At 43.3% G+C, this 26,085-nt stretch overlaps 1 protein-coding gene across 2 annotated transcripts; it reads right to left on the minus strand.

The window, feature by feature from the left end:
* Positions 1-2,959: 2,959 nt before the first annotated feature.
* Positions 2,960-26,085, minus strand: TGFB1 (transforming growth factor beta 1). Of its 2 annotated transcripts, XM_040442201.1 has the most exons (8): positions 25,524-26,084; positions 25,301-25,453; positions 10,377-10,558; positions 7,270-7,387; positions 6,317-6,394; positions 5,851-6,001; positions 5,112-5,265; positions 2,960-4,987 (listed from the first exon to the last, which is right to left on the minus strand). In XM_040442201.1, exons 2-8 carry the CDS (start codon positions 25,434-25,436, stop codon positions 4,829-4,831), a joined length of 978 nt encoding a protein of 325 aa, XP_040298135.1. In that variant the 5' UTR covers positions 25,437-25,453; positions 25,524-26,084; the 3' UTR covers positions 2,960-4,828. The 2 variants fall into 2 exon arrangements, with proteins under 2 accessions (XP_040298135.1, XP_040298134.1); XM_040442200.1 differs by having other exon boundaries at positions 25,301-26,085.

The following is a 26,085-nucleotide window of genomic DNA, read 5'->3' on the forward strand; positions in this document are numbered from 1 at the left end:
CCTAAAGAAGAAGACCGGAACTCGCTGGATTAGATGAAAAAAGCTTCCTTTTTATTGACAAAGACTCGATTTGTAGAGTCGAAACGCGTCACCTGTTGTCCTCCATGTGGCAATAAAAAGGAAGCTTTTTTCATCTAATCCAGCGAGTGCCTGTCTTCTTCTTTATGTGATTGTGGGACGCCGACCCTGGACACGTGCACCGCGTATAAATGAGAAAGGAGTGCCGGCTGTTTCACTTTGTGGATATCATTATGACCATCAGAGATAATTATCATCACAGACAGTGTAGTAGTGTTTCTTTATTAGATTTTAGGGGGACCACAAACAGCACATCCATGCATTATTCAGACACTCCACTGAACTGTAAATGCGTAATACTTTGATTCCCCTGTGGGGGCACTGTAGGAAGATTACTGCAGTTTTTCTGACTGATAACGATAAAGGGGTTGTCCCTCGAGAAAAAATCTATATTTTTCAAACCAGCACCTGGATCTGAATATTTTAGAAATGGCATATAATTAAAAATGTACACCAGGAATTATATATCCATATATCTTCGTATATACATAAAAAGGGGTTATACCCAATCCAAAACAGTGTAGTGTTAAAACATTCAATACAGTGTGTGATCTAAACTTATGGGTTACACTATTTTTAGATATATTTAACCCTCCTTTTTCAGGAATGGTCTCCCTGAAGTCCTCCATGTTCCACATTACTTCCTCTTCGGATGCCTCCATAGTCATGCAGTTCAGCCTTCTATTTATTCTCTACATGTGGTGACCAGTTACGGCCTGTGGGGGGTGAGTCCAACTTTAGAGCCTAAATTCTCTGAGTGTATACTGATGGGTGAGTGGACGGCCGTGGTCTGTCACCGGGGCTGGTGTCATTTTATTAATGATCGGCCCGGGAGACAGTTTTCACGACCGTGACCCCCTGATTGAGGACATGTGTCCCATCTGACGGTACGGATGGGACATGGTCATCATTGGAAGGGGAAGCATGTATGGGTATGTGGTGTCCTTATAGGGGCGCATAACTGAGGGAAATCGGTGTTCGCTCTGGAGGAACCACATATAATTTTGAGGGTATATTTGGATATGGAACCAGTGATCTAATCAATGACTGGGTTCCCAATCTGACCCCTTTCAAACACCAGAGGATTGATAAAGGTTCTTAATTGGGCCTCCCCCCACTTACCCCTATCTTTGAGCCACTTAGAGACAACTTTGGGAGGATGCCTGGCGACGCGGATGGCTCACGATTTGGTTTGTGGGCGTCCGCGTCCCCATGGCAACCACTGACGTTATCCCCATGCGACACTTTCAGCTGGATGCAGTGCCGCGGAGCGGAGTTTTCTGCCTCTTCGGGCATTGGCAACAGCTGACGTCACAGGGGAATTTTTTCTATTGGCTGATGGCAGACGCGAACGCATGCGCACTGTGGCTTCAGGTACGCCGAGATTTTGCGCGCTCTCTAGGGACTATGCGGACATGGAGCGGGACTTCAGAGACACGATTTCTGCTTATGAGGTATTTCTAAAGTTATATTAGATCACACACTGTATTGAATGTTTTAACACTACACTGTTTTGGATTGGGTATAACCCCTTTTTATGTATATACGAAGATATATGGATATATAATTCCTGGTGTACCGTCCCACTTGGGGGAGGGATATCCCCACCCAGTTTTGCATTACATAAGGCACATGTTTGTTAACCTATTTCATTGCTTGAGAAAGAGCGATGAAGGTCGAAACGTCGCTTTTACCATGCTGATGTGTGAATAAATCACCACCTGATTTTCCACACTGGCGAGTGCTGCGGAATTTTTTGCATTTTCCTAGACGTTGGGACCATTAGCCAGGATCCCCATCTGCGTGCACCACCCCCTTTAGGTACCTTTAATGGTTTTCCCCATTATGGGATCAGTAGTGCTGCCAAAACCTCTGTGTATACAAGGAGTGGAACTGCCACCATGTTGGTCCCCACTGATAGAACTGCTTAGGAAGCTCAGCACTTGCATAAATCATTGAACAGTCTAGCTTCTAAACAAGGAAGCCAAGCAACACAGGGTGGGGGTTATAGCTACACATTTCAATCTGCTGATTGGTGGATGATCCCTACTGATAACAGAGGGCTATTCCATCACCCCGTAAAGAGAAGCAAGGAAACTGCTGGAATATTTCTTCATTTCCAAGTACCTCTTTATTTATGAACTTTTGAACATTTTCTTTAAATAAGAAAGACAAACTATATAAAAACACATAAAAAAAAGACAACAATGATTCATCATAGAAATTATTTGCTTTCTTATCCATTGAAGTTTTACAGACTTCTACCGGGTGTTTACATTCCACCCCGAAATGCATCCGCCACTAAAAATCAACGGTTTTATTTGTTCCTAATTAGTTTTTTTTTATTTTTCCCTGAGTAGATACCATTTTATTTGCCGTTCACCCCATCCCTCCATCCATGCCTGCAACACCAAAAAAGCTGCCTTGTGCTGAATGGGGCAGGGCTGCAATACTGGACACAACCCACGGACAAGAGGGGCACTGTTTTTGGAAAACAAATAGACCCCTTTTTTTCTAAACTTGTTCAACCTGTTTAATTTTTTTCATTGTAAACTACATGTTATCATTTAACCCTGTTTTTTTTTTTTTTTTTTTTTAAAAAGGGGGGGGGGGATCTCTATAATAGCAGCTCCCAAGGGCATCAAAAGAATCAATCTTGGAAGAAACAACCACTGAAATATCAATTTAAAGAGGAGCTGTCACCTCTCCTGACATGTCAGGTCCAGATTCCAGATGAGTGGTACCAGATTGGAGTGTGTCCCCCTGACACTATCCAATCTATGCTGCCAGTATCAGACTGTGCAGGGGCACACCCCCAACCGGTGACACCCATCTGGACTTTTTTTGTAGACTGTTGCCAATTTATTCATAAACTTGAGGAATGGAACAACATAGATCTATATGATGAGATGCTCCAGAAACTTTATTACATGGAGGAGAATAGTATTTAGGCATGATAGGAGAGGTGATAGGTCATCTTTAAAGGCCAGCTGACTCATATAAGGACCTGCCCACTCCATAGTGGGCATGAAGTCACTTCAGATCAGTAGTTTCGAATTCATGCCCATAATTCATGTCAAGAGTTTATTTATCGGAATGAATGATGGACCAAAAAAAGTTGTGTGATGGCGCATGCCCATTTTCAGTCACGCCCCCCCTTCTTTTATCACTACCTAACCACATGATATAAAATACAATCCGAGGCACGTATAGACAATATAACGGGCTACGAACAGCTTTCCACTGTGTTCTGTGTAGACGTTTTTGACAATATCAATGGGCCCATGCTGTGTTCTTCAACGGCAGGAAGTCTGCTGGCGCTTCCACTTCAGGAAACCTCTGTTTGGATATTTGTGATTGTGATTAGCTGTTCTGTTCCGCGAGACACCTTGTATTTTAGGCTTATTGGTCCTCCATAGCTAGTGAATGGCAGAGGCATAACTCAAAGCTCTTAGGCCCCAATAAGAAGGCTGTAACGGGGACCCTCACCACCATATGCCATTTAGAATACTAGTGTCTTGTTCTGTGGCAGAGGAACCTTTGGGCCCTCTCAGGATGAAGATGTGCCTCACACCATAAGGGGTTTAACCAGCCATGAAAATAGCTATAAGGAGCTTCTTACTCTGGAGGAACAAGCATATCCAAGCACACAGAGTCCACTCATTTCAATGGCTGCATTTCACCTGCAGGGTTGCTGCAAGAAAACAAAGCCAAAAATGAACAGATGTTGGCCTATCACTTGGGGTCTCAGCAGTATGCCCTGTGATTGACTTAATGTTATGGACAAGCCAAAGTAGCCATCTTTTTTTAAGTCGTTCAGGGAACGCTAACACCACCAATAATCTTGTAACAATCCAGTGGCTCCTGGAGCTGCCACATTACCAAATGATTGCAAATGAGAAAAAAGGCAAATATTGGGGCCACCACGGACCATAACTGAACGCAACTTGAGAGGTTCCCGTTACCTGAGAAGGAACAAGAGATTTTTGGATTGAGCAGTCAACCCTGCTTATGGTTACTGTGGAAGAAGACCAAAGATCTGCTCCTATATTAGACTTACTTTCTTCTGTATCCCAGGTGTCAAGTCTTGTATACTGGTTAAGGCCGGACTTACTGTACCTGTAGCACTCTATGCATACAACAGCATTGAATATGGCATTGTTATTTCATGTAAAAAAATGTGTAAATATATAGATATGAAGGGGAAGAAGGGACGTCTACTGATAACTACAGGGTCAGCAGCGCTAGAGAGGTCCTGTTTCCAGATACCACACGACATGTGAAGGCTGGTGATGAGCTGCAAATGTTATTGTGATGGGTTCGAAAAGCACCAAGCTGAATGAAAGTCTGCATTGAATATATGTGTTGTGGTACAATCCACCATCTTGTGCTAATTGACTTTCTGGTTGATACCACATGAAATGCATGAGGGTCTGTTCTTCAAGCATGGCAAGTCCTGCTGAGTGTTGGGAGGCAGATCATTGTTCTCTCTCATATATGGGATGACGGTGGTGGTGGACTATCACTGGAGCACTGGAACCATTGATATAGAGCTCTGTGTAAAAGAAGAGTCTTTACTGATTTTGGACATCCAGGAAGAACCTCACTGGTGACCTCAGACTTCAGGTTCAAATGTAGAGGAGAGAAGGGTGAGGGCAAGTGTTGACCACAGGTCATTCTGATTAAAGTATGTTGTGGGAGAGTCCAGTACCATGTTGTTTCCTTAACCTATGACCTCTAATATTAAGTCTCAGCTGCATTGACAAGACCGTACCACCATGTTTGACAGTTTCTCCACTTTTGGTGTTCGACCAACGTAGTAGATGATAGGGAGAGGATCCAAGACATCTGGCACACAGCATGGGGAGATGGATGCTCCTGGATTGTTCTGGTTATAGAGGGACAGGACCTGTAAAATTTAGAGTCAGGGTCAATATAGGGTGTAATGTTGTTATCCTTGCGTCTATGTTATCCTGCAGTCGGACATACACACATACCTAGTTAATCAATGGCTATGATATCTGTGTACTTACCCTACTGTACTGCTTGTCCATGCTCCAGATAAAGGGACAGTTCCCTAGGCAATAATTAGCTTCATAGCCTTTTGGTTCATGAATCCACTTCCATCCGAGGTCCTTACGGAAGTTAATGTAGAGAGGCTTCACACAGCAGTTTTTTCCCGTATTCCTGTAAATTAAAGACTCAAGGTTAAATCAATGTGTCCTCTGACAACAGTTCTACTCGGCATCGCCTCTCTATGTGGGTAGGACCTATTACACTGTTCATCCTGGGCTTCCTGGTACATAAAACAAATCATGCAGCTACAAATGACAACTGTTGTGGTATGGTAAAATGCTGTGGAGGCTTCTAGTTACAATGCTGATAATGTTGGATTTTAGATACATGATCTTTGCTATGAAGCTGTGGCAGAAAATTAAAATATGTCTATCCACTGGATATGCCACAAATGATTGGGGCCCCACATCTTTAACCCCCCCCCCCCCCCTCACTTCCCAGACCCACATTAACCCATGAGAGGCAACCACCAACTACTGCATCCAGGTGGAGTTTGAACAGATCAAAGCTTACGAGGACACTTCTACATTCAAACTCCATCTTTATGTGGCAGCTGGTTGCGTCACACCTAGAAGAACCAGGATCAAGGACCCCCATTCTCCCGAAGGATGGGGGCCATAGAAGTGTGACCCCCACCTATCAGACACTTATGGTATATCCAGTGGCTGTGCTAAAATTGTCTTAAGATATACTGACGTGCGACAGTATTCCTCGTCCACTCCTCGCTTTCTGCGGCTGCTGTGTCCTTCCTCAATCCGACCCTTGGGGGTGTATGTGATTAGTAAATATGGATTGTATTTCCCATCATTGCTGAGAACTTGCATGTCGCCTCGTGTGTCAGAAAAACCTGAAATAAAGCAAAATAATGTGCATTTTCACTTTAGGGTGTGGGGTACCTAAGTAATATAATCTATCTGTCTATCTTATATCTGTCTGTCTGTCTATCTATCTAATATCTATCTGTCAATCTATCTGATATCTATCGGTTTGTCTGTCTTTCTATCTATCTATCTCACATATTTCTATCTAATTATCTATCTAATATCTATCAAATATGTTTATCTATCTATCTATCTATCTATCTATCATCTCATATCTATCTATCTATCATCTCATATCTATCTATCTATCTATCTATGTGTTATATCCATCTTTTACTTACCCCCTATTTGCACCTGTATCCTATTTCCCTGGCTAGTACAGGAACACGGCTCTTTTAATGTGAAGTTCTCGCTGCTGGCTGTAAACAGAACAAGGACAGACTTCAGACATTGTTAGTTCTCAATCTATAGACGAGAGATGATTTGAGCCCCAGGGTCCTTTTATACGGGCAGATTCATTTTCACCAAGAAGAGCTGATCTTATATACAGGTAAAACTCGAAAAATTTGAATATCGTACAAAGTTCATTTATTTCAGTAATGCAACTTAAAGGGAACATGTCACCTGGATTTTGTGTATAGAGCTGAGGACATAGGCTGCTAGATGGCCGCTAGCACATCCGCAATATCCAGTCCCCATTGCTCTGTGTGCTTTTATTGTGTAAAAAAAACTATTTGATACTTATGCAAATTACCCTGAGATGTGTCCTGTCCCTGAGATGAGTCCAACGTGAAGGAGCCCAGCACCGCCCCCCATCCTCAGAATCTCCTCCTTGCTCCACGACGCCAGAAAGCTAGAGCATCGTAATCTCGCGATGCGCGAGCTAGCGCATGCGCAGTGTCGGAATAGTGTTCCTTCCCTGTGCTGGCATCAGCCTCAGGGAAGGAACTGCGCATGCGCTAGCTCGCGCATCACGAGATTACGGCGCTCTAGCTTTCTGGCGTCGTGGAGCAAGAAGGAGATTCTGAGGATGGGGGGCGGTGCTGGGCTCCTTCATGCTGGACTCATCTGGGGTCTATTTCTTTGAATCATAATTCATTAGATTTTATTGATGATATGGGGTTTGGGGCCCGAGAATAATTTTCTCTGGTGGGCCCAAGGAACCCCAGTGCGATCCCCAGCTCAGACACGTCTGGTGGTGACCCTGTATAACCCTATAACTACAGAATTAAGAAAAAGTATGATACGGTGCTTAACAAAGAAATGCAAACGTTTGTAGCCAGTGGCCTCTCACCTTGTCGGGTCAGCCACCATTTTACTGTATCAGTGACATCGAATGACATCCACTCTCCCTGCCTTCCAGGAAAGACAAACCTACTGTCCAGGAATCGAGAGGACGTGTTGCTTTCTACCTGTGTGAGGAATAAAATACATAGACAAATCCTTTCATGGGTGCAACAGAGTCAATATGAACGTTTCTTCCCAATCCATACAAATACTGCAGAACGTACCAGTTTTATACACTCACCTAAAGAATTATTAGGAACACCATACTAATACGGTGTTGGACCCCCTTTTGCCTTCAGAACTGCCTTAATTCTACATGGCATTGATTCAACAAGGAGCATTCTTTCGAAATGTTGGCCCATATTGATAGGATAGCATCTTGCAGATGATGGAGATTTGAGGGATGCACATCCAGGGCACGAAGCTCCCGTTCCACCACATCCCAAAGATGCTCTATTGGGTTGAGATCTGGTGACTGTGGGGCCATTTTAGTACAGTGAACTCATTGTCATGTTCAAGAAACCAATTTGAAATGATTCGAGCTTTGTGACATGGTGCATTATCCTGCTGGAAGTAGCCATCAGAGGATGGATACATGTTCTCATTCTGTTTACGCCAAATTCGGACTCTACCATTTGAATGTCTCAACAGAAATCGAGACTCATCAGACCAGGCAACATTTTTCCAGTCTTCAACAGTCCAATTTTGGTGAGCTCGTGCAAATTGTAGCCTCTTTTTCCTATTTGTAGTGGAGATGAGCGGTACCCAGTGGGGTCTTCTGCTGTTGTAGCCCATCCGCCTCAAGGTTGTGCGTGTTGTGGCTTCACAAATGCTTTGCTGCATACCTCGGTTGTAACGAGTGGTTATTTCAGTCAACGTTGCTCTTCTATCAGCTTGAATCAGTCGGCCCATTCTCCTCTGACCTCTAGCATCCACAAGGCATTTTTGCCCACAGGACTACCACATACTGGATGTTTTTCCCTTTTCACACCATTCTTTGTAAACCCTAGAAATGGTTGTGCGTGAAAATCCCAGTAACTGAGCAGATTGTGAAATACTCAGACCGGCCAGTCTGGCACCAACAACCATGCCACGCTCAAAATTGCTTAAATCACCTTTCTTTCCCATTCTGACATTCAGTTTGGAGTTCAGGAGATTGTCTTGACCAAGCAACTGCCATGTGATTGGTTGACTAGATAATTGCATTAATGAGAAATAGAACAGGTGTTCCTAATAATTCATTAGGTGAGTGTATATGACAGGGTCAAAATAAACCGTACTTATCGCCGGTGTACAGAGTATGCAGCTACTTTGTGAAGTTGTGGTCATGTTAATCCCTAAATACACATTGTGCATTCAGAGGTCATAGGAACTTGTGTCTGCTATACAGTATACTGCACCTCCATCATACACAGACTTGTTTCAGTCCCTCCCATTCAATCAGTAGGAAGCAGAAAAAGATTGCTTTAGAAATTATATGTTATTGTGTTCTTTTTTTCTGTGGACTGCATCAAAACTTTGTTCTAGGTTTGTCTTGTTTCTATAACCCCATCTGGTGTTGTAAATCTCCCTACCCAAAGTGGGTACACTGCTTGGGAATCCATCAGGGACTGTTAGTATGGGGACCCACAATCAGCATGGAGCACTCTAGTACAGGCACGGTTCTTGGCTTTTAGCATCATATGAAAAGTGGCAATTACTTCATTCATCCTTCTTCAGGAGAACCTAGGAAGGGGGTGCAGCTAGAGTGAGACAATGACCTTGAATTAGGCAACGAGCCTTGAAGGATCGATATATCCCTAAGCCTGTCTAAATTTTAGACATAGCTGACTATTTTGATGCAACAGCAAAGATATCATTCATATATATGTCAGCGATAAACTTGAGAAAGACTGCCCAGACCAAGAGATGACAGTGACCGCGACATGCATAGCATAGTTACACAGCTTGCCAAACTATTGGGTTCTAGGTGACATCTCGGACCAAGAGATGACAGTGACTGTGACATCCATACCATAGTTACACAGCTTGCCAAACTATGGGGTTCTAGGTGACATCTTAGACCAAGAGATGACAGTGACCATGACATGCATACCATAGTTACACAGCTTGCCAAACTATGGGGTTCTAGGTGACATCTCACACCAAGAGATGACAGTGACTGTGACATCCATACCATAGTTACACAGCGTGCCAAACTATGGGGTTCTAGGTGACATCTCAGACTAAGAGATGACAAATTGACTGTGACATGCATACAATAGTTTTAAATTGTGCCAAACTATGGAGTTCTCGGTGACATCTCAGACCAAGAGACAACAGTGACCATGACATGCATACCATAGTTATAGTTATACAGCGTGCCAAAGCCAAACTATAGGGTTCTGGGTGACATCTCAGTGTTGAGTTGCCCTTAAAATATATGCAGGCCATGTAGCACATCACTTCCCAACAGCAGTTCTGATCTCAGGCTGGAGAGGTCTTTTCTGGCCAAGCCCTTGTTCTGATTCAAGGCTACATGAATGGCGGTTGGGTGATTCAGGATTCTGATGGTGTGGACAGAGGTATGGAAGAAATGGAATAGTAGGGTATGGAAAGTGTAAAGTGTCCTTAGAAGGAGCGTCAGGGAGCACTACTATTACCATAATTGTCACTGCCCATACACAGTTATTGGGAGGAGACTATACTGTGATATACTTTGGAACTGTGCCTTTTGCTGCTATATGTACTACTACTCCCATCATCAATGTAGTAAAGAAAGACTTCCTTTATTGCAATCAACGGGCCTGAGTATTGACTCCATTATCCATCTGCCGGTCCTGCATCTGTACTCCTGCCTTGCATCCTGCCAAATACCTAACATCAAGAGCACCCTGTTTACCATCAGGCAGGAGTCCCAGAAAGTCAGGGAGTGTCCCGAGGAAAGAACGGATGCTCCCTCCATTCACTGTGTACAGCCCAGGGGGAGCCAGGGTGAAGATTGCCACCGTGAACTGTGAGTACTACTGCATTTGACCATCTAAACACACTGGTATTGATGTTCTATGTAGTCTTCTGTCGCTCTGGACTCTCTTGGTTCATGTATAAATGCCACCCCAGTCACCTCCAGCTTACCCTGTACAGCTCCAGCCTGATCTCTTTTTGGTGATCCTTATTTTGATCTTCTTTCCGAAATATGCGCAGTTCTGCGTTGTGTAGCTGGTCTGGGCTTTCCACAAGCTCCCTTGCAAGAGATGCATTGAATGGGAAGACATGTTCATTTTCGTAACTTCTTTGAGATTCATCTTCATTCTCATCTAAACAAAGAATCGACAAATCCAGACATTAACTTCTTCATAAACATATAAGTTTCAACATAATAAACCAAAATACAATATAATATTAGACACACAAGGCTTCCTTGACAAAATGGGCTGCTTCCTCCAGAAGGACCAGGAGCTGGACCTATGGCGATCAGCTGATCACTATGATGACTGCATTCCGAAAGGGGTTGTCTATCATGAGACAAGCCCTTTTAAAAAAAAGTTAACATTTTCTACAATTTGAACACAATAAATCCAAGATTTTGGGAGTTTTTTTTGTCTTTTTAAAACTTCTTTGATCTCTAAATAAAGTGATAGACTTCTTCCTTACAAGATGCACACTACCAACCCAGTGACAGAGCAGCAATGAAAAGGTTAAGAAGAAGGTTTACTGAAGCCAGCTGGTTTCACCAGCTTAGCAAATCTGCGTTCTCCTCCATCCGGTACAACCCAATGTGGAAAAAGAAAAAGTTGATTCAAGGAGGTTGCTTCTCTTTTTCCATCCTTGATTAGTCAGGATGTTAGTGAACCACCGAGATGATGAAGGTCGTGGACTCCAGGGAAATCCATGCATCAGCCTCTTGTCTCTCATAGATAATGTCTTGAAGGGAAACCCTTGTCCTGCAACTAAAGGCACATCTTGAGTAAAATTACTAAATCGTAAACCAAACAAAACGCCACTTCTCCGAGATCTACTCTGACAATATAAAAGTAAGAAAGAATCCAGAGCAGAAAGCTGTGCACACGTAGCCGTAGCCTGGGTTTTTGGACAAGTCCAAAATTTTGGCTAGAATTGGACGTTGTGGAGGAGGGGGCAAGAGTGACCACATTTCTATTATCTTGTGTAATAATATTAGTCAATCCCATGGTAAAGTTCTTATTATGTACATTTTGGGGTAAATACTTTACATTTTACTTATCGTTAGCCCAGGGGTAGGAGTTATTTTATACAGGATTTCATTTAGCGTAGCAGTCACTCTACCATTACTTGTAGTGGTCATAGAACATTGTATCTGCTCTACAAGAGACTGCTCCTCCATGCAGCACAGACTTGTTTTAGGTTCCTCTAATGCATCCAACGACAGCTTCAAAAGTCATTATAAGAAATCAGACCATTTCAGGCAGGGTTGGACTGGGAACTTAAAGTGACCCTGGAAGAAAAACTAAAAGTGGACTCAAGTTATAGGTGGATCCAGATTGACAGAAGGTGGGGCAACACAAGTAGGCAGACAACAGAAATAGTACCTTAGTGCAGCTCAAAATACTGCTCCAGCAGAACCAAATACCACAGTGCAGCACAAAATACCGCCCCAGCAGAACCAGATATCCCCGTGCAACACAAAATTCCGCCCCAGCAGAACCAAATACCACCATGCAGCACAAAATACCGCCCCAGCAGAACTAAATACCACAGTGCAGCACAAAATACCATCCCAGCAGAACCAAATACCACAATGCAACACAAAATACGGTCCCCGTCGCAGTATTCAACTATATTACCTTCCTAAGGACAGCGGTACTGAATTCAGGAGGGCACCTGCAGCCGCAAGCCAAGTGCATAAGTGCCTGATGCATAATTCTGAGAGCATCAGATCTTTATGTACCTGGCTGGTGGCCATGAGGAGGACTCAGGTGGCCCCATGGGCATCAGCCTACTAGAAAATTGCCCTGTAGGGATTATGGCCAGTCCGCGCCTGGTTTTAGGATAGAAATTTGTAAGACATGGCAGGGAAGAAAGAAGATTGTAAGTTACTGCAGCAAGCAGAACGAAATTGTACCAGCTATGAACATCATGTTGTTTTTAGGTTGAAAATCGTGGGCTCCTGATCCATTTTCATATTTGACCTGGCAGCGGTGGGTGGCGGATTGGTAATAAATGTATCAAACATTTCAAGAGATTATTGATTACTATGGAGCAATGAAGAATCCATACTCCTCAGTTACGCCTGGTTTTATGCTTCCTCTATTGACGTGAGTCTTCTGTAGCACCTATCTGCTCACAGACTCCGCTAGTTAATGGCATCCACCCCCTCCAACAGCCTGACAAAGAACAGAGTGTGAGGGAGTGGATGGACTAGGTTCTGGGCCCTGAAGTCATTTGATCTTGTTCGTGCTTGGAGCTTAGTAATCGTCACATATTGTATGTGTTGCAGATACAATTACTTCAGGTACAGAGATCTGCATGCATGCATCCCATGAGAGACATATCCTATGTGACCACATACCATGACCATACTATTGCTATGCAATGTCTAATCTTACATGACACCTTCCTACTGGAAATACATAAATCCCAGATTCCTGTTTTGCTCATGTATCACATGCAGCACTGGGGTGGACTAAACAGTTATATCGTGTCTGAGCCCCTTGTAGTTCATGGCTCTCATAGGCCCTACTTGTGTCCCTCAGAGATGATGATGGTGCCCTCACCTGAAGGACACAGCAACAAGACGGAGATGTCCAAAGCTGTGTCACCTTATATCATTCAGGCAATCAATCAGACTATGACAGACCATGGACACAATGTAATGCTTCATTTTCCCTGTGGTGGCGCTGCAGGGAAATTAAAGACTTGCTGCCAGGTTCCCTCATAGATTGCAGCTGATCTTCAGGGGTTTCATTAGTAGGACATCATGCTTATCATCATTCTAGCGGGGGGAAAATTGCATCCCTTTTGGTTTCTTTGCATTCTTATATTCTTTTCGTATTTTGGGGGCCACTTCTTGAATTTAAGACTCAAAGCTTACTATGGTGTAAAATAATAAACTGTGTTATTCTCAATTTACCAGTCCCCTGCCTCTCCTGTGCAGCTGCTTCCTGGGTTCCTCCCCAGTCTCTGGATCCTTGCTTCCGAGGATGGGACATGTTGACAAAGACATGTGACCGCTGTAATCAATCATTGGCTGCAGCAGTCACGTGTTCAAGACGTCATCATTGCAGGGCCAGCAAGGGGGGGGGGGGGCTCAAGATTTCAAAGGGATGGACAACCCCTTTAAGAAACAAATTGTGAAACACCAGATCATCCTTTTAAAGGGGTTGTCCTTCCCTTTGAAATCTTGTGGTGTAAAATCACAAACCTAGTAATACTTACCTTATCAGCCCCGAATCCCCCCCCCACCCCCCCACCCCCCCACCATCCCACCCCCCGTGCTTGGGCTATCATAATTGATGTAAAAAATGAAAATCGGACATCATATAATACATGACAATCTCTTTCTAACAAAGCTAGAACCAGCCCTGGACCTCACATGGATCCAGAGATCTCTCCACTCATTGTTCTAATTGCTAGATTTATTTCAGGCTGGTCACTCAGGGGACGTGTCCTTTCTCAGGGAGTGCGTCCTTTCTGCTGCAGGTCTCTCCCTATCACGGCTCTAGTGCAGCTCTCTCCTTGTAAGGCCTCATGCACACGACCGTATGTACTTTGCGGTCCGCCAAAAACGGATCCGCAAAAAATACAGATGACCTCCGTGTGCATTCTGTATTTTGCGGAAAGGAACAGCTTGGTCATAATAGAACAGTACTATCCTTGCCCGTAATGTGGACAATAATAGGACATGTTCTACTTTTTTTGCGGAACGTAAATACGGACATAGGGATACGGAATGCACGCAGAGTAACTTCCGTTTTTTTTTGCGGACCCATTGAAGTGAATGGTTCCGTATACGGTCCGCCAAAAAAAAGGAACGGACACGGAAAGAAAACACGTTCATGTTCATGAGGCCTAACTATCACAGCATCTAACAGTAGATACAGCTGGTGGCAACTAAATGATGGAACTAAGCATGTGCGACCACCACAGTAGATGGACGCGCACATTAGTATACAGCTATATCTCACAATGGGGGCAATTTTGTAACAGAAAGTAAATTAACAAAGTAACTCGTTTTTCATGCTGAATAAGTAGCGTGGTAGTACGACTCCTTTTACTGTGCCCAGTTAAGTGATGCTTCGAGTTCCTGATGCCAATGTGCCCCTGGTGCAGAGATTTATTTATTTTTTCATTTCGATGGATGTTATTTACATACTTTTTACCACAAAAACAGCTACTACTAGCTTCCAATAATGAAAAGCTTAAGTTGTGCATAAATTTACTAACAATTCAAAATATTTCTCACCCCCCTCCTTCTTAGTAAAGTCTATAAATCCACATTTCCAGAAAGAAACTTGATTTCTAAAGATGTGTTCCTGAAACATGTTTTTCCTAAAAATGTCCCTGTTCCCGAATTTACGATCTGCACAGAAACATCCCTCTCTTGCCATTTGGTACGGTTCCCGTTTAGGTGATTATTTCTGCATTAAACCATGTCAGAGTACAAAAAGGGTTTTGTATTTTTATGATCGGGATTAGTAACCACTAAATACGGGGTGAAGCTATAGGGGGTGCAGAGCAGACGCACCTGGACCCTGGTGTCTAAGGGGGCCCGTAAGGCATCTCTGCCACATAAGAAGACACCAGTGTTATTAAAAATACATGGTACGTGAAGGGCCCTGTTATAGAGTTCACATTGGGGCCCAGGAGCTTCATGTTACACCTCTGCCTAGAGACAACTGAGCCTCAATTATCAAAACTGTCTTAGTTGCCCATAGCAACCAATCAGAGCTCAGCTCTGATTTCATAAACTGCTTCACAAAAATGAAAGCTGAGCCCTGATTGGTTGCTATGGGTAACTAAGACCAATCAGACTTCAGTTCTCATTTCTTAAACTGCTTCAGAAAAATGAAAGCTGAGCGCTGATTGGTTGCTATGGGCAACTAAGAGAGTTTTACTGTTAGGCGGTTTTGGTCAATGAGGTCATTGTTGTCAACTCTAATGCCTGACACCCTGTATCTATGCTTAGATAAGGGGTATAGCTGTACGGGGTGCAGAGGTAGTAGTCGCTAGTCGTGTCTGGACCCTGGTGTCTAAGGGGGCCCAAAGGCCCCTCTGCCACATAAGAAGAAACCAGTATTATAAATAGTACATGGTACATGAAGGGCCCAGTTATAAAGTTCACATTGGGGCCCAGGAGCTTCAAGTTACGCCTCTGCCTAGAGACAATTGGGCTTCAATTATCAAAACTGTCTTAGTTGCCCATAGCAACCAATCAGAGCTTAGCTCTCATTTCTTAAACTGCTTCAGAAAAATTAAAGCTGAGCTCTGATTGGTTGCTATGGGCAAATAAAGACCAATGGGAGCTTTGCTCTTATTTCTTAAACTTCTTCAGAAAAATGAAAGCTGAGTGCTGATTGGTTGCTATGGGCAACTAAGACATTTTTACCGTTAAGCGGTTTTGAATATATGAAACCTATCGCTAACCGCGAGGCGTTCAGAAAATGTAATTTAATCTGTGCTGTGTTCATACTGGGTTGTCACTGTTCGAGGGCTGCTCCACACGTGCGCTCCAGACGGGCTCATGTTTCAGGTGTGGATCAGACGGTAGCTCCCGTGTGTTTATAATGAGGGCGGTTTGGGAAGTCTCTGTAACAATCGCTTCATAGTCTGAAGCCCTATGGGGCACAGGGCATGGGGGCTCAGACAGACAGTCAAATAAATAGTTTACTATTCCCAGGTCGCCTCCTGGAACAAGCGATGGAAGGCACTTTGCTGCACAACTGCTCGGCTGGCTGATTTTCAGGTTCCACCGATTATAGAGTTCCCTGACGCAAACACCCCCGGTGTAAAAATAATCTCCTCAACGTTTGACTCATTGCTTTAGACTCCACACTTCATACTGAAAGATACTGTCTGTCATATCTGCAGAAAATGCATCCCTGGAGGGAAGATTCAGGACAGCACAGACCCTCATCTGATTCCTATTTACGCTTTTCCCATGATATTCTGCAAAAAAAATTAAAAATAAAAAAATTCTGAAATTTGCTGACTATATTGGGACTGCCTTTCCCAGGAGCTGATACTGGGGAAAGGAGGACATCATTGTGAGAACCACAGTTTCCATAATGGCCGCGGTTGTCCAGTGCCTAGAGAAAAGGATGGGGGGGGGGGGGGCGCAGATTTGGAGACGAGAAGGAATTTTTTTCCCCAAAGATGAGGAAAATTCACTTTGGTGCCGCCGATTTCACTTGTTCATCAGGTAATAGACCATTTGTGCGGACACAAAAATTGGCAGTAGGGGCTGTGTAAACACGTAAACACGCTCTGCTGCCGGCAAACAACGAGTCAGTATGTGGATGAGCGTTGGCATTAGCCATCGCTCCTCCCAGTACTATGGAGGAGATCACTGCATGTAAATATTGCGGTCTCCTCTGCTGATGAGCAGGCGATTGCTGGGGAGGAACGCTTCCTTCCCAACAATCACCTGCTGTATCGTCCCGTCTAAAGGGACCTTTACAAACTAGGTTCATAGGTTACTTATTAATGGGGCGTATGAAAACACAATAACTAACCTGACCCCCTTTAAAGTTAATGGAGGTGAACACAGGTGGACTGGGCCCTGGAAAAAAAACTAAAAGTGTCCCATGTTGTAGACAGGTTCAAATTGACTGAAGTGGGCCAATATAAGTAGGCAGTGAAACAGAAGTAGGTGGGGCAGCAATACTGTAGTGCAGCACAAGATACCACCCCTGCAGAACCAAATACCACAGTGCAGCACAATATACCACCCCTGCAGAACCAAATACCACGGTGCAGCACAAAATACCATCCCAGCAGAACCAAATACCAGAGTGCAGCACAAGATACCACCCCTGCAAACCAAAAACCACAGTGCAGCACAAGATATCACCCCTGCAGAACCAAATACCACAGTGCAGCACAAGATACCACCCCTGCAGAACCAAATACCATGGTGCAGCACAAAATACCACCCCTGCAGAACCAAATACCAGAGTGCAGCACAATATACCACCCCTGCAGAACCAAATACCAGAGTGCAGCACAAGATACCACCCCTGCAGAACCAAATACCACGGTGCAGCACAAAATACTGCCTCAGAATTTAATATCACGGTGAAAAACACAATACTGCTACCCTTGCCACAGTATTCAACTGTATCACCACCCTGAGGGTACAGCTGAATTCAAGAGTGCACCTGCAGCCAATTGCCAGGTGCATAAGTACCTGACGCTACGAGATTGTTATGTACCCGGCTGGTGTCCTTGAGGAGGTCTCAGGCGGCCCCCTGGGGCTCAACCCACCAGGAAATTTCCCTGTCGAGTCAAGGACCAGTCCGTCCTTGGATGTGAATGCCATTCATAAACTCTTAATGGGGTTTTCTGGGATTTCCATATTAATAAATAGGTCATCAACATGAGGTTCTGACACTTGGCCCCATGAGCGCTTAGGCCCATGATCGCTTAGGCCATGTGTCGTCACGTTCATCAGTCACATGGCCTAGGCACAGCTCAGTCCCATTCAAATAAATGGGGCTGAGCACAATACCAGGCACAGCCGCTATCCAATGGATGAAACTGTGCTTGGTAAGCTATGAGGAGGCAGTTGTGTTCACCAGAGCTCCGGTGAGAGCAGCTACTTTCTCAAATGGCTGATCGTTGATGTGCTGTGTGTTAGGCCCCACTGATCTCATACTGAGGACCAATGCTGAGGATATGAAAGTACAGGAGAACCCATTTAAAAAATATCTGGATTAAATAATGGCTGCCTTCTTCCAGAAGCAGAGCCATACATATGCATGACAGATAGATAGGCACTCAAACATCCGGGGTCACAATAAAAACACTCATTTAATATAGATTATAAAACACAATAAACTCTTCCATACTCTCTAATAGAACAAAAGATCTGTATCATAAAATCGTACAAATAAAATAATAGATGCCATATTTGTCGTAGAAAAAGCGCACGCAATATTGAAAATTGTACTATGTACACATAGTGTGGGTTTTGACGCAAACTATCTTGTTACAATGTAACTATTGCCCCTAAACAGAATAGTAAAACACTTTTTATCTATATTCTTGGTCCGTCGATAAATTTATATATGTACTGTTAAATCCTGGATAGTTCTGAGTATCAGTCCCGTAACAGTACATATATGAATCTATCAACGGACAAAGAATATAGATAAAAAGTGTTTTACTATTCTGTATAGGGGCAATAGTTACATTGTGACAAGATAGTTTGCGTCAAAACCCACACTATGTGTACATAGTACAATTTTCAATATTGCGTGCGGTTTTTCTACGACAAATATTGCATCTATTATTTTATTTGTACGATTTTATGATACAGATCTTTTGTTCTATTAGAGATACTCTCTAAGAGTTTATTGTGTTTTTATAATCTATATTAAACGAGTGTTTTTATTGTGACCTCGGATGTTTGAGTGCCTATCTATCTGTCCAGTATTTTCAGTGATTAGGAGCACCGTCACGATCAGAGCACCATATCCTTCTCAACAGAGGCTGGAGCCACCTTTCTTCTTGTATATACATATGCATGAGTTGTGTCTGGTATTGCATCTTAGTTCCATGAAAGTGACCGGAGCTCAGCTGCAATACGACACACAACCTGTGGATCGGTGCGGCACTGTTTTCTGAAGAAGGCAGATGTTATTCTAAACCAGAAAAAAAAAACTTTTAAGTCTTGTTTTGAAGAAGGTTACCATAAGGTATTAATAAAGAAATTAGTGGTGAGGAGTAATTGTGCATACAAATCATACAATCTTTGAGGATGTCCTCTTACTCTGAATTCTAATACATTCATTTGGATAAATCATAAAGTATTGAGAATTGTGGGTCAGTGACACTGAAGAGTGTGGCTAAGGATCATTGCTACTGTGAGGGTACAACTGGGAAATTTGGGTTGCATACATTACAGAGACAACACTATGGGTATTCTTAGGGTTTCAAATGTTTAGGGGTAGTACTCTTTTAGTACTATTTTCTCCACTATGCCTTATGAATCATTTTATGGAGGATGATGTATTGGTCAATGATGGATTTGCAAACTGAGAACACTCTGGGCCCCTAGGCCATACAGGGGCATGGGTCATTTACCAACCACTGTACTCATTAATATGCTTCAGTGCTTAAGCTTCTTTGACGGCCCTATATTTTATCTTCAAGGAGTGACTAAATAAGGGACTATTGACCACCTCTGTTCAAGGGAAGTTCAACACTGCCATATTGCCCTCAGCATGGGGTCATAGTTGTTAGAAAGTATTATATTTAATGTTCTGCCCTCTAAGTATGTTCAAGCAGGGCTCTATCTATGTCTCCAAAAAAAGAGAAGGCATGGTGGCTCATTCCTTAGAGCAATGTAGCAGTAGGACCATGCATTTCAATTACACTAGGTAGCATCATCTGATGCTTGTATGTTCCTTGCTTGGATTTCTTCCAGGTAATCTATAGTCTTTCCAAGCAAGAAAAAATGCAGTAGTGTATCAGTTTCTATTCAATCAAACCTATAATATGTACCGAGATAAGGACATAAGATTGTGAGATCCACCTAGGGAATATAATGTTGTGCGTGAACTCTAGGTACAGCACTGCCAAACAGGTTGGTGCTAGACACTGATCACCCATAACATGACAACCACTACAATATTGTGTAGGTCCTCTTTGTGCCACTAGAAATGTTTTGACTCATTGAGTCATGGACCCCACAAGACCTCTAAAGATGTCCTGTGGTAACTGACACCAACACATTAACAGAAGATATATTAAGTCCTGTGAAGTGTGAGATGCAGCCTCTGTGGATTGGATTTGCTTCTCCAGCACAACTCACAGATACTCGATTGAATTGAGATCTGGAAGTTTGCAGGCCAAGTCAACACCATGAACTATCTGCATGTTTCTCAGATGGTTCCTGAACAATTCCTTCTGTGTGGCGGGAGCATTATCCCGCTGAAAGAGGCCACTGTCATTAGGGAATACTGCCATTAAAGGGTGTAATAGGTCGGTACAATGTTTAGGCAGGTGGTACTTGTTAAAGTGACATCCACATGAATCCCAGGAACCAAAGTTGCCCAATAGAATATTGCCCATTGCTTCACAATGTCTCCTCCAGCTGGCCTTCTTCCCATAGTGCACCTAGTGCTATCTCTTCCATGGGTGACGCACATGCACTGGGCCATCCACCTGAAGTAAAAGAAAACCTTATTTATCAGACAAGGCCCATTATAGGCACTTTTGGCAGTGGACAGGAGTCAGCATGAGCGCTGTGACTGGTTTGTGGCTACCTAGCTCAATACACAGCAAGTTGTGATGCCATGTGTGTTCTGTCAACTTTCTGTAATAGTCAGAAGTTTTTCGGTTATTTTTGCTACAATAACTTTTCTGTGTGATCTCATTCCCTACACACATCAATGACCCCTGGACGTTCATGACCTTGCTCCTATTTCTCCAGTTGTCTTTCTTTGGACCTCTTTTGGTACATACTGCTTCTTGCCACTGCATACCAGGAACACCACACAAGGTCTGCAGTTTTGGAGATTCTGTGACCCATTTGTCCAGCCATTACTATTTGGTCCTTGTCAGGGTTGTTCAGATTGAACACATCAACTTCATGAATGGACTATCCTCTTGCTGCCTAAAGTATCCCACCCATTGACAGGTGCTATTGTCATGAGATAATCAATGTTATTCACTTCACATGTCCGTAGTTTTTGGCTAAAACCTAGCTTTAAATGGGTTATGCAAGGGGTGTTTGCCAAACTTGGCCGGACCTGTAATGGGAAGCTTACCTGCTTCCCGGCACTGGTGACTCACTCCTTCTCCTCCAGGCCTATGATGCTCTGCTGGGCTCCCTCTCTGAAAACATTTGTTTTGACATCGCCGCAGCCAATCACTGGCCGCGGCAGAGACCAGATCCCCCTGCATTATGTGACCATTTGTCATGACGTAATGGGACCCGATCACCACCGCAGCGGATGTTTATGGAGAGGGAGCCAAGCGGAGCATCGCAGGCTGGTAGAAGAAGGAGCGGGAAGACAGCGCCAGGAAGCAGGTAAGTAAGCTTCCCTTTACAGGTCCAGCCAATTGGAGGGGTTTGCCAAAATCCACCATTCTTGCACAACCCCTTTAATGTTATGGCTGGCCGATGTAAAAATAATGGTTAGGAGAACATATATTTAGCTATGGCAATGAAGAATTTTAGAAGGCCCCCATGTGTCACTAACATCCTCAGTGTAGAAGAGGACTTTTACTACACTGGGTAAGTAGAAGTGTGTGTTTCAGTATTGTAAGGGATGAATTAATATAGGACTTTTTGAGGTTATGGATGTAGACACAGTTTAACGTCTGCCCTGTATATGAAATGACTCCAGTGTATATGGATAGCATTGTTGTTAAACATAGTCAAGTACTGCAGAATATGTGGCTTGTATATAACACAATGACTCAAAGGTCTGACTGAGGACTAGTAATACTCTACACACACGATCTGACATGTAACACAGTACAATGACGAGAGCATCGACGGTGCATTTCCTGATCATGTGCCAGCAAAAGTGGAGAGGAAGAGAGAACAAGGAGAGAGGGCCTAAAACTACGAATGAGGAAATACTGACGAGAATGGGATAGAGACCAAGAATAGGAGGGGAAATCCAGAGGAAAACAAGGAACAGAGAATAAAATTAAGGAGATACTGAGAAGATGAAACTAGAGGCAAGCACGGTGAGGAAGACGATTGGAAAAGAGACGATGAGAGAGAATGAAAGTATAGGGGAGGGAGAAGATTAAATGATAAGAAGTCAGTACAGAATGAAGGAACAGAGATTAGGAAGAGACAGAGACAAGGAGAAAATAAGGAAAGTGGGATAGAGACACCAAGGAATGGGATGAGAAGATGATTGAATAATATACGAAGATGAACTTGAAGAAGTAGTGCGAGAAGTACACAAGGTGGAATGAGGAAATAGAAGAGAGAAAAGGGGAATAAACCAATGGGTAAGTGCATGAGGAGAAGGACAAACTTAAAAGGAGGAATGGGTAAAGTCATGAGGAGGACACAGAAAGGGAAAAGTTGTTTGGATGGGGAGGGAACCCTGGATAAACAATTGGGCAGAAGCAGTGGAGTACATAGAAAAAGGGGACATCATAGTAAAGATCAAAATGACCCTCATAGAAATAGGTTTTGCAAACTGGTATAGAAGAGCCTGGTGCTTTTCTCCTACATGGCCTTCCCTGCCCTTGTGCCCATTCTAACACCCTTGCTTACAAATAATTCTGTATAATGCAGTTCTTCTACAAAGGGAAGGCATGCACAGGTTTTCACCACCTGATAAAGTCAACTGGGGCTTACTCATGGCCCCAGCAGATACATAGGTCTGTAGGGTAAGTATGCTGTTTGGTAGAGGGTCAAAGAAAATAGAAGGCAGGTGTAAAAGAGGGACCTAGAAAATATATGCATGGGTGAAAATAGAAGAAATGTAGGAAGGTTGTGAAGGAAGACACTAAAGGCTGCATGCACATTCATTAGCCAAATGCTATCTCTCCCGACTCCCCCATACACATTCGTTCTGCAGAACATGTATGTGTATTCAATGGAGGAGGGAAGAAACCCACTGCCAGACACCTCTGGAGATGGCTTATCTCCCGGGACAACAAAAGGATCAGGCAAAAATATTCACTTCACCTAAACCTTCTCTCTTGTAACATCATCTGTTGGGGAGAGTTAGGAGCTCCCCATACACATTAGACTGTCGGTTGAACCTGCCAAGAACTAATGTGTATGTCGACCTTAAGAAACCAAAAAGAGTGCATACAAGAATGAGAAACACATCTAAAAACAGAGACTGTGTACGGGTATTGATACAGGAGAGAATTACAAAGACGGCTCAGTAAAGAGGGAAAGAACAGAGAGCTCAAGTATGTGAATGTGACGTTGATATGAACATAATGAGAGTGTTGTAGAGCAGTGCTCCTAAGCCAAGTACCCCCTACTAAAACAAATTACATCACAGTGCCCCCAAGGCTATGATCAAACACTACGCTGAGTGCAAGAGCGGTACAATTACTACAGGTTGAGAACCTAGGTTGTAGAGAATAGGATGTGAAGGGTATGGAAGAGGCAGAAGGTAAGGAGGAATGAATAGTATAGACAGAGAATGTGATCATGAATGGTGGGGAGCCGGTGATGACCGAGGAAGATTATACAGGGAAATTACTGTAATATAGAGATGTTGAACTATTACAGAAAATTAGAAGAGCAAAAGGGTGCAGTAAAAAGTGAATAAAGGAAGGTTCAAGATCCAGATGATCAGTAGAATTGGGCTCTGGTTTTGAGACTATGTCTGTAATATCGACAACAATGATAAGACAACGTATAGAGAAGAGGATGAGAAGTAGGCTTAAAATATCAAGGGGAAAGAGTTGTGATGGAATAAGACAAGAATGAAGACAGCAGAGACACTGGAATAAGATTGAATAGAAGAAATTGAAAGCAAACAATGTCAAAGCAAGTAATTAGGAGTGACATCAGAGAGCCACATTGAACCTGGACAGATATTGTTAACAGCAAGAGAGGCTGTGATGTGGGTAATGGGGTTGAGGAATAGGTAAACAGAGAGGTTGGAGACATAGATAATGAAGGATATGACAGCAAATTAGAGAAGAGTACACACTATGACAAAGAGAGAATGAGCAGGATGAGTGAGGGATGAGAGAGGATGGTAGGAGATAAGGAAAGGTGCAGGGTCACAAATCTGGACAAGGATGGGGGTGGAATACAAGGAGGCCATACTGAGCGGAAGGGGAGATGATCTGGAAGTTGTGACAGGATATACAGGAAGAGATACAATGTGGTTACAATCTGGCTCATTAATTCTTTCATACGGAAGCAGCAAAACTGAATTAAAGTTGCCTATGTTAGAGATGATTCACACCACCGTGATTGGCCCGGGAAACGTGGTCTGTGTGTCACCCACATCTCCCGGGCTGACCGCGGCTCCCCGGACCCAAACTGACAGTATCATGTAGTTTTATGATACAGTCAGTTCATATGTGATAGCGAGTCTATTGTACTGTACACTATGATGCAGCCATGATTGGCTCAGGAGATGCGGCCAACACACAGACAGTTTCTCCTGGGACGATCACAGTCATGTGAATCAGCCCTTAATGTTTTAAACTTCTCCATAATGTGCAGCTTCTAGATCCAAGATGCTCAATTTGTTTCTTCTCAAAGGAGTATCTAGCCTACAACAATGCTTCAGTTATTATATTAACATAACTCAATAACACAATGTGTTAATATTACAGGTGGGAGAATTTTTCCACCATGATGGAAAGTCAATGGAGGGTCATCAAAGACATTGGTGGCATATCACTAGAACATGACAACAATGTCTGATCTGTGGCGCTCATAGATTCTCAGGTTTAAGTGTCAGTGGTGTTAGGTAAGCAATGTACCACTTTATCTTCTGTTGGCTTTGCTCCGATTCTCCATTGACTATATTCATGCTTAATGGGGTCCCCTGGAAAAATCTGAGCAGAGCCAGCAGGAGACAAAGTGGCACTGTGCTTACCTGGCATCACCATCATTTCATTTTCCATATCAGGAACCACCATTGAGCAGACATTAGTGTCCTGTCCCAGCAATATACCACCAATGTCTTCGATAAGCCAACACCTTTAGGAAGAAAAAATGCATTTGCCAGGGGTATAATCTTTTCTGCCACACTAAGCAAACAAATTCTACCACAAAATGTACTATGTAATGTAAAGTTGTAATAAGTAGACCTTTAGTAAATCTTAGTACATGTAACAATCATGGACATCACTTGGCTTTCTATAATATGCATTGCCAGAATGTTTGGTAGGTTGTTACTTACTTAGTTTGATCATTTCAATCTTCTTCACTTGTTCGGAGTAATATCCCTCTACAACAGGCCTCTCTTTTTCAGTTTTTTCTTTAATTGCCTCCATGGTACTATTGTAAGCAGAGAGGATCTCCTCTGGGATAGACATCTCCTCACTCTCTACATCTGGAGGTTCAGTAAGCATTAATTTACTAAGAATTTGTCCTCTAATGGCTTCAATTCTTCTTTTTCTCACCTCTTCCATATCCACCGCCTTGCACGTTGACATTGACATGGCCACATGAAGAAGATCCAGCAACAAAAGCATCAAGTGTACTTTCATGTTCTCGGTTTTGAAAGGGGGTTCTTGTTAGCTTCTTTCAAACCTTCAGGATTTCCGTATGGTCACTCACGTCCTGGACCAATCTATATCAAGGCTTTGTTCAAGTGCTCTGAGATCATTACCTAAATACTCTCAAAGTGTGCCCATCCATAAAGACAAGTCCATGTTCAAAGACAAGCTGATGTTCTCCAGCAACTGGTTGACCAAAACATAGCGTGAGGAACTAAACAAAACAAAAAATAAAATAAAAATTACACAAAGTTCAGACCTGCATCACAACTAAGGAGGTGGAAATCCTGCTAAGGTCCTGTAGGAAGGTTCTTTTGGTGGGAGAGTTGAGTTCTGAGATGTCTTCTTTGAGTTGTGTAGCTTGTCCTCACACTCTCTATGCAATTTGACGGCCTTGTCTCTCAGCTTGCTAGAACATGCTTCTCCCGTCCCCCTCTCTCCTTCCTCCTGTGTGCAGTAACAGGCA

Source organism: Bufo bufo, chromosome 8 (genome assembly GCF_905171765.1).
Source record: "Bufo bufo chromosome 8, aBufBuf1.1, whole genome shotgun sequence".
NCBI classification, from domain to species: domain Eukaryota; kingdom Metazoa; phylum Chordata; class Amphibia; order Anura; family Bufonidae; genus Bufo; species Bufo bufo.